Source organism: Henckelia pumila, chromosome 2 (assembly GCF_033568475.1).
Source record: "Henckelia pumila isolate YLH828 chromosome 2, ASM3356847v2, whole genome shotgun sequence".
Classification (NCBI taxonomy): Eukaryota; Viridiplantae; Streptophyta; class Magnoliopsida; order Lamiales; family Gesneriaceae; genus Henckelia; species Henckelia pumila.
In genome coordinates, this window is record NC_133121.1 from 140,415,281 (window position 1) to 140,432,394 (window position 17,114).

At 35.4% G+C, this 17,114-nt stretch overlaps 2 protein-coding genes across 21 annotated transcripts; both read right to left on the reverse strand.

Annotated features, from left to right (window-relative positions):
* Nucleotides 1-3,468: 3,468 nt before the first annotated feature.
* On the reverse strand, nucleotides 3,469-9,357 carry LOC140877659 (pumilio homolog 12-like). 20 transcript variants are annotated; one of them, XM_073281209.1, is made up of 7 exons: nucleotides 9,274-9,317; nucleotides 7,471-7,540; nucleotides 6,427-6,465; nucleotides 4,467-5,017; nucleotides 4,209-4,378; nucleotides 3,877-4,139; nucleotides 3,469-3,787 (listed from the first exon to the last, which is right to left on the reverse strand). In XM_073281209.1, the coding sequence occupies exons 4-6, from the start codon at nucleotides 4,980-4,982 to the stop codon at nucleotides 3,878-3,880; spliced, it is 948 nt and encodes a 315-aa protein (XP_073137310.1). In that variant the 5' UTR covers nucleotides 4,983-5,017; nucleotides 6,427-6,465; nucleotides 7,471-7,540; nucleotides 9,274-9,317; the 3' UTR covers nucleotides 3,469-3,787; nucleotide 3,877. The 20 variants fall into 20 exon arrangements, with proteins under 20 accessions (XP_073137310.1, XP_073137319.1, XP_073137303.1 ...); XM_073281218.1 differs by having other exon boundaries at nucleotides 4,467-5,014; nucleotides 9,274-9,307; XM_073281202.1 differs by lacking the exon at nucleotides 9,274-9,317 and adding an exon at nucleotides 8,009-9,267.
* Nucleotides 9,358-9,575: 218 nt separating this feature from the next.
* Nucleotides 9,576-12,810, reverse strand: LOC140878551 (uncharacterized). The gene is made up of 2 exons (XM_073282156.1): nucleotides 12,249-12,810; nucleotides 9,576-9,730 (listed from the first exon to the last, which is right to left on the reverse strand). Exons 1-2 carry the CDS (start codon nucleotides 12,808-12,810, stop codon nucleotides 9,690-9,692), a joined length of 603 nt encoding a protein of 200 aa, XP_073138257.1. The 3' UTR covers nucleotides 9,576-9,689.
* Between the last annotated feature and the right edge of the window lie 4,304 nt (nucleotides 12,811-17,114).

Consider the following 17,114-nt stretch of genomic DNA (forward strand, 5'->3'; position numbering starts at 1 on the left):
GACCAAACAATTGAAGCAATTACTCGCCATCTTCATCACATTATGCAACTAACAGGCTCTATGAATATGAGTATTGATGACAATACTTTGGTTGATAATGATTCTCGATAGGTTCTTCTCGAAAAATTCTCCAAATTGGCAGAAACAGTGCAGGCCGATCTCAAAGATTTTAAGGCAGACAAGAAGTCAACCAACAATATTATCCTTACCTTGTCTAGCCAGATGACTCAATCCAAACAGCGACTAACTGCACGTAAGGATACGGGATACCATGCAAGCAGCCAGTGGTGCTCAAATAAAAGAGATTATTGATCAAATTAGTGTGTCGCGAAGAACAAAAACACAAAGCAAAAGAAGCCAGGAGAAGACAAAATGAGGCCAGAATAAAGAGAGAAGAAGAGAAAATAAAAAAAAGGAAAGGTGGTGGTAGAGGTCCAGGATCCAATGAAAGAAGTAAGCTTTGGATCAAGCGCTTCCTGGTTTAGATCTTAGACTCTTTTTTCCTTTCGGTAGGTGTAATAGGTTATCTCATCTTGTAAACAAAATGAAGTTCATTACAACCTTAATGAAATCATTGAAATTCATAATCTTACTTTATGCATATTTTCTCGGGGCTTAAATTTTGTCATCACCAAAAAAATAGATTCTCTAAGTTTTGGTGATGATAAACAATATATCATTGTTATAGAATCTGATGTCGTTTTTCTTGTAATCCAGGTCTTCGTGTTCCAAGAAGTTCAAGATCTCAACCGGTAGCTATTCCCCGCTTAAAATGTTTACATTACTTGTGTAGATAGCTACCACGTCCGGATTAACAACGGACATCTCTCCCCGATCGGTCTTCATATCAAGAGAATTTTTCTAAGCTAGCGAGCAAACTTTATCATAAACAAATCAGTTGATAAGCAATACACAACTACCAAGGATGAAGAAGTCAATATATTACCCCAAATTTTCATTGCCTAAAGTACGCGTAGAGGCTGTCTACAACCGTTGTTTCCTCATTTGGATGATCATATCCAAATAGCACATTTATTATTATGAACTCTCTATTAAGGAAGCACGATGACATCAAGGAAGACGAAGACATCTCTTCTCTTTTTTTATGATGTGGAAACCCACTGTCGTTATCTTTCGGTGCATATTGGGTAAACTTCCAGACTGACGCAATAGCATAAAAACTACATTAGACAGATAAACCACAACAGAAAAATCTTGTGTGATAGACTATTCCAAGAACGTGTTGGTAAAAAGAATCAAACTCCTGATCTATGGCTAAGAATCTATTTGAGCACTTGAAATCGTCATATTTATATTTCTTACATCAACCCTTCCTGAATACGAAAGTTATCAAATCCTAAGGATCATCTCTAGAGGGTTTCTCAAATCCATTCACTACTCGAGAAAGAAGACTTGAGTTCAAGGGTTTGATAGTTTAAATTTGCTTATTCAAACCAAGCTGAAGTTGTGCATGTTTGATAAGCACTGTGAATTTTATATCCTTGAAATCTAAGAATTCAAAATTATATGTTCTAATCTTGGAGTGAGTGTACTACAAGACGTCTTAATAGCCAAAATGTTATAGTGAATTACTTCATGTGTGAAATAAGAGGAAACGTAGAAAGATTCAACCTCCAAACATCCATATATCTTGTGTACTTTATTTAGAATTCTTACATTATCTTGTTGGTATATTTGTGATTTGCGTGTGCTCATTTCAATGGAGTTATTTGAACTGTTTCCACACTCTAAAGTGGTTCAAATAACTACAAAAGTTGATAAAGTTGGTTGATTGAAAAAACATCTACTCAATTGTTTGTTCTTCATCAAAACAAAAATTTTAAAATGTGTATATTCATCATCCTCTTCTACACACCTGATCTAACAAGGTGCATTTATTAAGAGGAAAGACAAATAAAAAATGGAATTTTAGAAAATAAAATAAACAAATGTGGTTATAACCAAAGTTAATTACATGTGAGTAAGTTACATGAATTAACAAAATATATCATTCTATTGAGTATTGTCATTATAATTTTGTTGGTTTAAATAATTTGTTTTGAATTTTAATTGTTTCAACTTATATTTCTCACGTGCAACATATATGTATTAATTCTAGTGTATATATATATATATATATTGTACATATATAGAGTATGATGATATAATGAAAAGGAATAAAAATGAATAAAATCAAATTTGAAATAGAATAGGATAAGAATTGAATGATAATTATATCTTATTTCAATAATTAATACCAAAAGAAACGAAAGAATAATGGAATAACATTATTTTTAATTATCAAATCATATTTTTAGTGCCAAATAATAAAATAATATCTATTCAAAACGATTTTTTTTATTTTATTATTATTATTATTAAAACAATAATCGTTGATTATGCATTAATTATTATAAATTATTATTCAGTTTAATTAATCTAAACTTATATTTTCATAATTACTAGTATCATTTAATTATACTAATACATTATTGTAATATATTTTTATAATAATATTAATTATTAACGTCAAAATTAATTATTATTATTATAAATCAATCAATCAAAATAGTAATAATTTTCATTATATAATAATAAATTAATTATATAATTATTTAAGAATGTATATTATAATAAATTATTATTACTATATGTTAATATGAGTTGAAATGAAGTAAATTGGGGCAAAAATTAAACAAAGTAATGGAAGGTAGTAATTGAAAGTGGCAATGTCCAAAATAGATGGGAATAGTCTATTTCGAACGAGAAACATTTTCATTTTAACGTCAAATCATACATGAATATAAAAAAAATACGATACAAATGTTCATTTGACTCTTACTGCATTCTTTCATACAAACATGTTTATATATAGGTATTTTGTTTATTCACTGACATGCTCTTAGTGTTTTGAATCATTATTTCCAAAAAAAATGTCCGAATTTTTCCTTCACAAAATTATAATCTATAAATCTTATTAAAGAAAAACTCCTAAGCATTGTTTGGAAACAATCTCAACTACTATTTAAAAATGTCACTAGAGAAAAACAGCGTAAGCATTTTTTGGAAACAATCGCAACTTCCACCACCCAAATCGTGACAAGTAGCACTTTAATGTGGGTTCAAAATGGGCAGTAGAGCGTCTACGGAGGGCAATTAAAAAAGAACTACATCCAAGAATGGCTACAGTGGCAGGGGTTATTAACACTGAAATGCTTCAATGTGGGCAGCACATCTTTTAACAAATGTCCACCGCCATTCAGCCAAAAAAAAAATGTATCATGATGCTTGAAGAGACTTCTATTTTGGGCATGTCTAATGTTAGACAGATTAATTTTCCCAAAAGAAAATTGTAATTGTAAAACAGCAAATGTGTAAGAATAAAAGCACAAAATTCCATTGGTGTACCTAGCAGGAACTATGATCTAAAATGCCTTGGCTCTTTGCTTTGTATCTATCTCAATCATGGAAAGACGAACCGCATATCATAATTATCTATACATCTATAATTATCTATACATCTAAGTAACCATAATATTTTTTCCCTGAAGCTTATAAAACTAATAACCACAAGGCTGCAATTTAACAGAGTAGCACACCCTAAAACACAAAAATATATATATCAAGCATAAGAGAAACACAAAAACAAACAAACAAACAAGGTTTTTTTTAGCAGAAATGAAACCATGTTAATCTATGATCATACACGGATCCTTGATTTTTTCTTTTTGGGACAAACATCATCTCCATGGAGATCCGTGGGAGGGAGAATCTTGAAAACGGTTTCCTGCAAGATTGTACAACATTGTATTAGCCTTAACTTCATGCTAGCTAGAGTGCAAATAAACAAAAAAAGATGAGCATTGTCTTTTGTACCTCAGTGTATGTATGTCAAAGCGAGTTCGATAACATCTTTGCCAGAAGGGTTTTGTAGGATTCTGGAGAAATTAGGGCTGCTTGTCAACTCATTGTAGATTTGGGGTGCTAGTTCTCCCTGGGATTCCATTATCAAAGCCGATACTACACATTGTGCATCTTTGTGCATCGACATGAGTGCAAAATTCCCTCTCAGTTGAGCTAATATATCACTTTGCACGTCCTGCATCCCGAGTTCTATTACATCCTGCACCACAAGACACCTGAAACCGGAAAAATGTTGGATTTTATATGAAAACAAGCTTGAGAGAGAGGGCGTGTGTATAATGTACCCGTATGTATCATGAGACAGCTGATGTACATCAGCTATTAGTTTTGATAGAATACTCGGTTGGTTTTCCAGTAGAAAGATTTTTGATCGGAGGAGTTTCGAGAGAAGGGGGTATCCATATGGATTGGTGCCCATTTCGAAAAAAGTATCAGCTATGGCATCAAGTAATGGCTGCGAAAAACACAAAGTGATTGATGTAATATACAAGTACGGTAAAATATTTAAAAAAACAAGGATGAATAAATGCTGCAACAAATACTTGAGTTTCTTTTGCATGTTTGGGGAAGATATCGAAGAAATGGCCGATAACGTGATGACCAAACTGGCCCTTTACAAGCCGAGGCACAAGGGGTTGCAAGGCGGATATCACATCAGACATTTGTTCTGGGGTTCTGAGACGCTCGACAAACTTCAACACCCATAAATACCCGTTAGAGTTGAGGCAGACAAGCATGAGTAATTGGGCATCAGCAACGAGCGAAGAAACCAACTCGTTCATCTGTGGTTCATCGCAGACTTCGGAAAGACAAATAATCACAGAGCCACCAAATCGATCAAACATCAACGGACAAATCTGATTTTTCAACTCTGAAAAGACCAATTGAATGTGCTCCGGTTTCCTATGCTCTAGTATGCGCCAAAAGGACCTGTAACCATCTAGATCCATTGCTTTCCAAAACAACTCGCCCTTCCAATCTTCTAAAGATTGTGGCACCGGCGGCAGAGATGGAGAGTTTGCGGATGGAGCAGGCTCTAAAGTTCCGTACATAGACATCGATTATATTTTCAGCGGGCGCCGATGGCCTTCTTCTGTGGGGAAAAGAGGGCAAACTATAATGATTCTGTAAAGAGAACGAAGGCGTTCATACCTACTATAATAGGGAGGGAATCAAAGAGAAATTAATAAAGCAAAGATATGTTGAGAAAACTCTCAATCTATAAATGATAGAAATTCATTTATTGTGCCGCAAGGTGTAAATGAAAGCCTCATTAACAAGAAATCAAGAGTGGTAAACAAATTTATGGTGTCCTCTCTGTTGTATGGGTGATCAACACACACAAAGTCTGTAGGGGAAAAAAGACAGTGGACAGAAAAATTGTTACCTGAAAAACTAAATAATGCAGTGCAATAAAGTAGCTGAGAATTTATCAAAATTGGACTTTTCATAGAAACTTTAACTTTCCAAAAGATGGAACTAATTCACGAAGTCAAAATTTCAAGGGATACAGTGTACATGTAATATTTTCAGAATTCAATCTGGTAAAGCATTGTAATTATAAGTGTTTGAAATGAATGGAAATAAAATCAAGAAAAAGATGATTTAATTAATTAATGCTAAAAAATTATTGACTATTTACCTGAACATATATATTTTGCGACTTTGTTTTTATCAGGAAGTTAATGATAGATACATTTTATACATATTATTTTACAGTTAACTTGAACACTTATCTATACATCTGTTGTTTTTAAAGAAAGGCAAGAGCCAAATGCGCCTGCCCAGTCTCATCTCGAAGACAGTAAAGGATAAGAGTGTAAATCATAGGTCAATGATCCCAATAAATTTTGGTTGCCACACTTTTCCACTTAGTGGTAAGCTTAGTGAGGTAATTCTTAGAAGTATTTCATTAAAGCAATCAAACAACATTTATACTTACGTTGTCAACAGCCTCCTGGGATTCCAATATTTTTTGTAAGAGCCACAGAATGAGAAAAAAAAAAGGTAAAAGTTGGCCAGAAATTTCTTCGCAGGAAAAAAATGAAGAGTAACAGATGAATAAAGTAAATCGGGTGGACATAATTAAAGCTTTCATAATCCAATACACCAAGACATGTCAAAACTATTATTATTATTATTATTATTATTATTTTTAACTAATCGGCTGACCAATAACTATACAACATAAGCAGGTAACCAACTTTACTTTAGTTAGATATCAAGTTAGAAATAAACTTATGAGTAAATTACAAACAAATCTTTATAATTATTACCTAGCCACCAAATTCTATAAAGCAAGCACACATTTTAAATTAAGCTCTGGCATATTACGAGAGTGGTCAAAACGATTCCCTGATATATTTACCAAACAAATTTAAAAAGTTGGATATTTTTATTTTCAAAGATAACCTGTAAATATAGCATTTTTCATTTTCCATGAAGAAATTCATAACAATCCATATACATATAATAAATATTCAAAAGTGGCCGTCGGGTTACCTGGATTCTAGCTAATGCTGTGGATGCCTCAATTGCTTCCTGTTCCGATTCAACTTTCCTTTCATTAGCAGTGTAATTTCATTGTTGAGAATCAAGATTTCAAAGTTGATACAAAGCAACTAATATTTGGAAGCAATGAGAAAGAAACCAGACAACACAAAAAATGAATGCAGAAGAAACGCACATCCAAGTAAGAGGAGCAAATAAGTTCACAAGCAATAACCAGCTTCTTATGATACAATTCGTTCATGGTGATGGGAAGAGGGCAGGAGGTGCTTTGAAATTTCATTTGTTAATGCAGCAAGAAGATCATCCAAGGCTGGAAAAGCACTCAAAAAATTTCTTAAAAACAATATACATATGAGTCTATGACCCAGCGACTAACACAAAAAAATGCAAAATGAAAGTACTCATACATGTCAAGTGTGAGCCTGACTCACAGACTCCAAGTCACATGATCAATTTCTTTTTTCCCCATAATTTCTATTGTCCCCTATCTTCTAATCCAAACTTTGACGACCAACAAGGCCTTAATATTTTCTCCAGTGTCAGATTAAGCTAATAGCACTTGCAACTTCTTTTTTTATCCGAAACCAACTCAGTGGAGAACATTTCAAATCAAAACTTGCAAGTGCTTGGTCATATTCAATGGTTAAAATGGGCTGTAACAGACCTAGTGCACAAAACAGAGCAACAAAGTTCAAACGTTAATAGATTTGTGTCATTCGTTTAGGCCTTCGAAGACTTACAAAAAGTGTACAGATTTGAAAATATTTCATTTTCAACTCTCCCCTAAAATACGTCACATATAAAAACATAAATCACATACACAACAGATGGAAGAAAACCAGAGGAGCAAAAATCGTTTTGAACAAAACAAAACAAAACAAAACACAAATCTGAAGACATAAATCACGTTTCACAGAGAACCAAACATAGATCTGAGAACATAGATCATGTTGTACAGCATGTAGCAACGAAGAAGAGGGAAAAAAAGGCAGTGTAAACCAAACAAAACGAAAATCTAAAAACATAGATGACGACCTTTTACACTTGGATGTTTTGTTTTTCTCGACACAAAGCTCTTTTCACGATTGAGTGTAGCTGGAATTATCTGCTTCAGTCAGTAGGAAAACACAAAATTGAACACTGTTTAGGCTTTCGTCGAATCAGCAGTAAGAAAGTGGGGTCTTAGGATTGGGAAACTTCAATCTCGGGCTATCCTTTTTTTTGTGGTTATTTTTGTTTTTTTTTTAATTTTTTCCAGTTATCCGACTATAGCTTGGTTTCAAAAGTGTCTCTTAATAATTCTATATCTCCCAAAATACATAATAATAATTAAAACTTAAATCACCCACATTTTCTTCCTAAACATTAATATATAAAATTCTTTCGAATACCATATTTAAAATGTAGGTGCTCTCACAAAGTCTAATAAAGAAGCATGGCAAATAAAAATTAAACAACAAATATAAAACTTATGCCAAAACAACAAATGATCAAAGAGCAACAACGAATTCCAGACCCATCACAAACCAAAAAGACAAGCAACGTTACCAACAGCAAAAAAAACGAATCTTACCACAACAAAATCTTTTGTGTTGCTGAATTTGAAAGGTGTCTGTCGATTTAACAGATTTTCGAGATTTATAATAATCGCTGGTTGAACCTACACGGATCGAATAACTCACAACTGTATATTTATAGATGGTTTAGTTGTTGTGTCAATATAAAACATCCACTCTAAATTGATTGTCCAGCACATCAAAAATGTAAAATGATGTGCCCCAACTCCATTTTTATGGCCTTCAAAAGGCTCTTCCCTTGAACATTGTTCCTCACAAGTAACAAGCTACAAATGCAGATAATCAGCAAGCCTATTTTTGTCATCGCTCTGTTTTTGTAGCAGGTGATAGTTGATTGATTGTTAGACTATCCGAAAGCATATTTTCATTTCTAGTATCCCAGAATTTCAGAACGGAAATCTGAACCACCAAGAGATGCAGATCTTGAACATGTTCATATACCCTTTTGTTTTATATTGCTCCCACCTTCCTCATTCCCTACTGCGCCCTCACAAGTTTTGAATCAGATAAGAACAAAGAAATTTGCACATCATTATCAAGGCTGAACCAGTGAGAAGCAAAAGAAAGAACCCAAACTACGCATTATGTCATGTGCTGAGATACAACTAAAAAAACTATTATGCCGAGATAAAACTCAATTGAATAAATTTATCTACAAATTATTTTAAAGCAAAAAGTATAGACAAATTTGAATCAAGTCATGAACTAACACATGGGGAAGGTGAAAATTTATGATACTACTCCATTTTTGTAGAATAGGTTTTTAGATGCTCGAATCAATTAAGCATGATGCATAAAAGATCATAAATCATTTTTCTCCTTGAAAATATGGTGATCATACTGCCCAAATAGTCGTTAGCCAACGGTAAATCTAACTACAACAGAAGGCTGAAAGAAATTTGGAAAATCGATAAAAAAAAAAAAAAAAAAAGCACCGTGAACCGCACCAGATCTATACGGCGTAAAGGAGACCGACACTGTCAGCGCAAAAAATAAATTACAAGCGAGAGAAAAGAACTATAAGAAAGCAGATCTGAAAAAAATTATCTGAAGAAACGAGAAAGCAGATAACATTAGACAACGATGTACAGCGTTTGGGTGAAAAGGACGAAAAAATCGATGAAAGCAAACCTATACCAAGCTTTGCAATCCCGAACAGAAGCCGCAGACGCGAAACAACAGGAAGATGGAAGAATGATACACATTTGATTCACAAAAGAAAAAGCAATAAAAAGCGAGAAATGGTAGAAGCGGTGATTACCGTTCCCGTCCTTCGACGCCTTTGTTCCAAGGTCAGGAAACTGGCCTGTTTTCACTTATTCGCGTTTTAAGAAAAGTACTAGTTATGGTAACCTCAAAATATTGATGAAACGTCCTATAATTACTAAATGCGAAAAAACTTTTTTTTTTTTTTTAAATAAATACTATATACATATACGCCCATACATATATGTATAAACTTTAAAAATAATATTACAAATAATAACTCGCTTAATAAAATAATAAACATTTAATTAATAAAATCTTGAGTCATGCAATAGATAAAGTAATCCTACTAAAAACCATGAAAATCAATAAATATTCTTAACCACTGAAAACATAAAAATATTCTGAATATATATCTCATGCATAAATAAAATCCTAGCGAGACGGTCACGGGGCCACTGCCATGCTCGCTCATACGTCCTCGCCACCGGTAGGAGCTACATCATACTCACCTGCACCATATAAGCGTAGTGAGCCTAGAGGCTCAACATGTCTAATCCTTTATAACTAGGGTTAAAATAATGCATCACGTAAATACTAATACATATACATGTACATGATCATGCATGGAAACATTTTTCATAACATAAATGCTTAATCATAAATCTTATACATAACATAACTTTATTCATCATACATAACATAATTGAGCATGTCATAAACATAAAAACTGTGCATGGTCATATCCATAAATGTGACTAATAACTGTGCCGACTGATCAGTCTACATAACCATCGTACGTGGCGGTGGATAAATCCACCTCTATGCTGGTAGTAAACTACCTCTGTGTCAGTGGTAAAACCCACTTCTATGCTGGTAGTAGAACTACCTCTGTGTCAGTGGTAGAACCCACTTCTATGCTGTCACATCACTTCAATTTCCATAAAAATATTTTTATGCTCAATTCTTAATCATAAACACATCATAAAATATTTCATGTATGCATGCACTTAAAATATGTCCGTAATATATATTTAATTAATTTTAATAATAAATATACTTTTACTTAAAATAGACTTCATGCATAAAAATAATTAAATATATATTCCGGACTTGGTTTATTTTCATGGGTTGGTCCAGACTGCTGGTCTCTCTACTAACCCCTTAACTGACTTAAATCCCATAATTAAATAACAAATTTTTAAAATTATAATTTTTACTAAAATACAATACTTAAATGTTATTGGGCTTAAATAAAAATATTTAGGCCCAATAACTAATTAATTCATAAAAATTCCTATACTGACCCAATAAAATCACTGACTAGCCCAAAAAATTCCGATGGGCCCACGGGCCCATAAAATCATTGGGTTAACTTAAAAATAATTTAAAAAGCCCAAATAAAATTATTTGGAAGCCCAAATAATTTTATTTCTAATTAAAAGACCCAAAAATCCAATTAAAACATTAAACATTTTAAAATTAAAAATACTCGAGCCCGGCCCACCTAGCCCGGACCCGGACCTACCTGACCCGACCCTAGACCCTACTGACCCGACCCACTACCCTGACCCGACCCGGAACCACCCAGCACCCACCTACCCGATCACCCTCTCCTCCCTTACCTACTCTGCGCATGCAGTTCGGGCAGCAGCCTTTCAGGGGCTGCTGCCGCCTCGGTCCGGCCACTGCTGGCCGGACCGCCGCCGGCAGGACCTTCCCAGGGTCCTGCCGGTTCGAACCCAACAGGTGCTCGGCTGGTTCATGCCCTAACATGACCAGCCGAGCCCCTCTTCCCCATAACCCTAAACCGTGCGCCTCCCATGCCAAACCTGATACAGCTCGAAACCAGCCCTTATCTAGCCTTAACCGTCAAGCCAAACCCAGCCTAGGGACCCTAAGGCATCCTTCTGAACCGTGTACCAGCAGCTCACCCAACCCCATGACATAAAACGTGAACCACATGCAACAACCAAGGGAAAAACACCATAGCCGAAAGAAAATTCAATGAGTCGTACATGCATTCAGAATTAGAGCAACACCAACACACCAAAATCTGACCAAAAACGTTAATTAGCTTATATGGTGTTCAAACAAAGGAAAAAGACATGCCTTTCACCGAGTTTTCGATTGAAATAAGATGCTTGATGCGTGTACGATGTCCGGGACGAACGGATCTTTAAACCAAACCAAAAACGTCTAAGTTTTGGTTATGGAGGCTATTGAAATCTACTGGAATCGTGAGAATGGGGTGGGAGAAGGAAGATGTCGGCTGATGGGGTTGGGGTGTAGGGTAGGTTTTGATTTTAGAATTTAAAAAGGAATATTAATTAATATAATATAGTTAGGTAGATAATATGGCATAAAATATAAATTTTTAAACTAATAAAATTAATAATAAATCTGATATTAACCAAAAATCCCGAAATAATATCTTTGGGAATTTTTAAATATTAATAAAAGTCAATAAAATGACTTATTTTGACTAAAAATCAACTATTAAATAAATATATAATTAAATACTAAAATTTTCTTGACAAAATACCTTAAAATATTATTTTAAGGCTCATAAACTCATAAAATATTTTTGGCTAAATATTTTGGCATCTCGTCCGTCCTCGGTCCCGTCTACGCGATCAAAACCAATAAATTTCCATAAATCACGAAAATCACTTATTTTGGGTTAAATGCTAAAATAACTTAAATCATGCATATAAATCAAATAATAACACATAAATTCATTTAACCCTTATTTTAAAATTAATTTCTCCTAATTATGCATGCGAATTTACGTATTAAAATTTCCGGGTGTTACAATTCTCCCCCCCTTAAATTGAATTTCGTCCTCGAAATTCGACGGATCAATTTCTAATAACGGAGTTCTTCAAAAATCCAATCACTAAACCCATCATCACATATCCGGTTCCCAAGTTTCGGTATCCCAAAAGTAATGCTTCTGCTGCGCACTCTGATAAACAAAATAATTTTAACTTCACCAAAGTTCCCTTAAAAGAATAGGTTAGGGCATACCGGAGATTAAAGAGGTGTTTGGGTCTGCCCCAGCTGCTTGCATGACAAACACTCTCCCTGTGGTGTTCTTCTTCCTTGGACAATTTATGGACATGTGCCCCGGCTCCTTGCAATGGAAACACACATTCGACCCACTCAGACACAGACCCGAATGTGGTTTCTGACACTTCGGGCAAAGTGGTACTCCTTCTGCCTTAGGGGCCCCGCCCCTCTGTTGCTGCTGCTGCTGCTGCTGACCCTGCTGACTCTGCTGGTTATGGTCCTGAGATGGCCCTGTGTACTGTTTCTTCGTGGGTGGCTGCGAAGATGGTTGATAAGATTCCAGCTGGAGCTGTCTCTTACGCTGCTGTTCCTTCTGGATCTCTCTCCGACCCTCCTCGGAACGCAAAGCTCTACTCACTGCAGACTCGTATGTAAAGACGTCTGCCATACGCACATCATGCCTGATCTCAGCCTTCAGGCCCTCCACAAACTGTCGCAGCTTCTCCTGCGGACTGTCAGCAATCATGGGCACAAAGCGACAGCCCCTCTCAAACTGGCTCACATATTCTACAACAGACATGTCCCCCTGACGGAGACTCATGAACTCACGGATCATGCGACTGCGCACATCCTCAGTGAAGTACTTGGCGTAGAAGATACGCCTGAACTCCGTCCACGTCAGTGTGGGCAAGTGGACTCCCCTAACTGCACCCTCCCACCAAAGGGCTGCATCCCCTCTCATCATGTACGTCGCACAGTTCACCCTGTCGGTGTCTGTGATCCCCATGTAGTCAAAGATAGACTCTAGTGATCGGATCCATCCCTCGGCAATGAGCGGATCAGTGGTGCCTGTAAACTCCTTGGGTCCCTTCTTCTGGAACCTCTCAGCCACGTCCTCCTCATGGGATAGTCTGGGACGTGCAGCCTGCTGCTCCAACAGAGCAGTGATCCCTGCCATCATCGTAGCACTGGCCTGTTCCAGTGCTGTCATAGGGTTCTGCGGAGGTGGCGGTGGAGGTGGAGGTCTTCCGCGTCTATTCATCTGTCTGGGAGGCATTCTGTACCACCACACATTTCTTTACGTAAATCGCAATGCATAACTAAGGGTTTCAAAAATCTTACTGAACATGAAATACTTAAAATTAATAAATATGCTCCTTCTAAATCTTATTAAAACATTTAAACTTACAGACCAGTAGCAGGATTTCTGAGCTTCACGTGGCAGATGGACACCCTCCGAGGACCGTGCTCTGATACCAATTGAAACGTCCTAGAACTACTAAATGCGGAAAAACTTTTTTTTTTTTTAAATAAATACTATATACATATACGCCCATACATATATGTATAAACTTTAAAAATAATATTACAAATAATAACTCGCTTAATAAAATAATAAACATTTAATTAATAAAATCTTGAGTCATGCAATAGATAAAATAATCCTACTAAAAACCATGAAAATCAATAAATATTCTTAACCACTGAAAACATAAAAATATTCTGAATATATATCTCATGCATAAATAAAATCCTAGCGAGACGGTCACGGGGCCACTGCCATGCTCGCTCATACGTCCTCGCCACCGGTAGGAGCTACATCATACTCACCTGCACCATATAAGCGTAGTGAGCCTAGAGGCTCAACATGTCTAATCCTTTATAACTAGGGTTAAAATAATGCATCACGTAAATACTAATACATATACATGTACATGATCATGCATGGAAACATTTTTCATAACATAAATGCTTAATCATAAATCTTATACATAACATAACTTTATTCATCATACATAACATAATTGAGCATGTCATAAACATAAAAACTGTGCATGGTCATATCCATAAATGTGACTAATAACTGTGCCGACTGATCAGTCTACATAACCATCGTACGTGGCGGTGGATAAATCCACCTCTATGCTGGTAGTAAACTACCTCTGTGTCAGTGGTAAAACCCACTTCTATGCTGGTAGTAGAACTACCTCTGTGTCAGTGGTAGAACCCACTTCTATGCTGTCACATCACTTCAATTTCCATAAAAATATTTTTATGCTCAATTCTTAATCATAAACACATCATAAAATATTTCATGTATGCATGCACTTAAAATATGTCCGTAATATATATTTAATTAATTTTAATAATAAATATACTTTTACTTAAAATAGACTTCATGCATAAAAATAATTAAATATATATTCCGGACTTGGTTTATTTTCATGGGTTGGTCCAGACTGCTGGTCTCTCTACTAACCCCTTAACTGACTTAAATCCCATAATTAAATAACAAATTTTTAAAATTATAATTTTTACTAAAATACAATACTTAAATGTTATTGGGCTTAAATAAAAATATTTAGGCCCAATAACTAATTAATTCATAAAAATTCCTATACTGACCCAATAAAATCACTGACTAGCCCAAAAAATTCCGATGGGCCCACGGGCCCATAAAATCATTGGGTTAACTTAAAAATAATTTAAAAAGCCCAAATAAAATTATTTGGAAGCCCAAATAATTTTATTTCTAATTAAAAGACCCAAAAATCCAATTAAAACATTAAACATTTTAAAATTAAAAATACTCGAGCCCGGCCCACCTAGCCCGGACCCGGACCTACCTGACCCGACCCTAGACCCTACTGACCCGACCCACTACCCTGACCCGACCCGGAACCACCCAGCACCCACCTACCCGATCACCCTCTCCTCCCTTACCTACTCTGCGCATGCAGTTCGGGCAGCAGCCTTTCAGGGGCTGCTGCCGCCTCGGTCCGGCCACTGCTGGCCGGACCGCCGCCGGCAGGACCTTCCCAAGGTCCTGCCGGTTCGAACCCAACAGGTGCTCGGCTGGTTCATGCCCTAACATGACCAGCCGAGCCCCTCTTCCCCATAACCCTAAACCGTGCGCCTCCCATGCCAAACCTGATACAGCTCGAAACCAGCCCTTATCTAGCCTTAACCGTCAAGCCAAACCCAGCCTAGGGACCCTAAGGCATCCTTCTGAACCGTGTACCAGCAGCTCACCCAACCCCATGACATAAAACGTGAACCACATGCAACAACCAAGGGAAAAACACCATAGCCGAAAGAAAATTCAATGAGTCGTACATGCATTCAGAATTAGAGCAACACCAACACACCAAAATCTGACCAAAAACGTTAATTAGCTTATATGGTGTTCAAACAAAGGAAAAAGACATGCCTTTCACCGAGTTTTCGATTGAAATAAGATGCTTGATGCGTGTACGATGTCCGGGACGAACGGATCTTTAAACCAAACCAAAAACGTCTAAGTTTTGGTTATGGAGGCTATTGAAATCTACTGGAATCGTGAGAATGGGGTGGGAGAAGGAAGATGTCGGCTGATGGGGTTGGGGTGTAGGGTAGGTTTTGATTTTAGAATTTAAAAAGGAATATTAATTAATATAATATAGTTAGGTAGATAATATGGCATAAAATATAAATTTTTAAACTAATAAAATTAATAATAAATCTGATATTAACCAAAAATCCCGAAATAATATCTTTGGGAATTTTTAAATATTAATAAAAGTCAATAAAATGACTTATTTTGACTAAAAATCAACTATTAAATAAATATATAATTAAATACTAAAATTTTCTTGACAAAATACCTTAAAATATTATTTTAAGGCTCATAAACTCATAAAATATTTTTGGCTAAATATTTTGGCATCTCGTCCGTCCTCGGTCCCGTCTACGCGATCAAAACCAATAAATTTCCATAAATCACGAAAATCACTTATTTTGGGTTAAATGCTAAAATAACTTAAATCATGCATATAAATCAAATAATAACACATAAATTCATTTAACCCTTATTTTAAAATTAATTTCTCCTAATTATGCATGCGAATTTACGTATTAAAATTTCCGGGTGTTACAATTGAGGTGTTTATCCTGATTTACAGTGTAATGTATGTTAGTTTATGTATTTTTCAGCGTGAAATTTATAACCGCAGTTGTTTCCTTCTTTTTTTCAAAAAGTAACAGTGATTTTTATTTTTTTTTTAAAGGAGGGGCCTTCCAAATGGAATTCAAAAATTTTTTTGGTGTTTGAATGACCGTTGTTTCTCGTTGAAGAAATAACCGTTACATGAACATTAGAATAATATTAAAATGCAGTAGCAGTACATGAGTACATGAGTCAAAACCAAGAACAAGCACAAAGCTGAAAATCACATTCCCTTCAGTGACCATCAAGTAAAGTAGATTTAATCGTTCACACCAGTTATTTTCGTTTGAACATGCGTCAATGCTAGCAAACCATGAATAAAAAATCATGTGTGATTCCATTAAAACCTTGAAATGTATTATCTACAAGTTTCATTCATTCTGAATAGAAAGAATAGAGAGTTATTGCAGGCAAGTGAATGCACGATTGAACCACAAGAAGATGAATTTTTTTTAGCATATAGACATTTAATTTTATGCAGTGGTATGAGTCGTATGACAGGAATCGGCTAAAACCAAAACGAACTAATTGAATCATTCTGTAAAACAGAATATCTATACAAAGCAAAAGCGGCATGAAACGAAATACAAATATTTATAACCGAAAAAAAAAACCAAATATGAGGAATACCATTTCATTAGAATTTATGTGGTTTATATATTTTGTAATTTGCAAAAGGTTATCAATTAAAAAAAAAATCAACCAGATAGAATGATCTGATTACTATCATCTTATTTTTTGAAGCCATATTTCTTTTAATTACAATAGTTCAAAGTTCTAAAATTCGCTAGGCGCTAGTCGGGCGCCCGAGCAGCGCCTAGCGCCTAGGCGCCGCTAGGCGGATTCCGCGGTATAACAAAAAAATCACATTATATAACTCCAACACAAAAAAACATCAA

Coding starts and splice junctions, on each gene's coding strand:
- LOC140877659 (XM_073281211.1), bottom strand. CDS start 4,982: ATGTCTATGTACGGAACTTTAGAGCCTGCTCCATCCGCAAACTCTCCA. Junction 4,379..4,466: donor AACATGCAAAAGAAACTCAA/GTATTTGTTGCA, acceptor TGTTTTTCGCAG/CCATTACTTGATGCCATAGC. Junction 4,140..4,208: donor CTGTCTCATGATACATACGG/GTACATTATACA, acceptor TTCCGGTTTCAG/GTGTCTTGTGGTGCAGGATG.
- LOC140878551 (XM_073282156.1), bottom strand. CDS start 12,810: ATGTCTGTTGTAGAATATGTGAGCCAGTTTGAGAGGGGCTGTCGCTTT. Junction 9,731..12,248: donor AAACACCTCTTTAATCTCCG/GTATGCCCTAAC, acceptor TATATGGTGCAG/GTGAGTATGATGTAGCTCCT.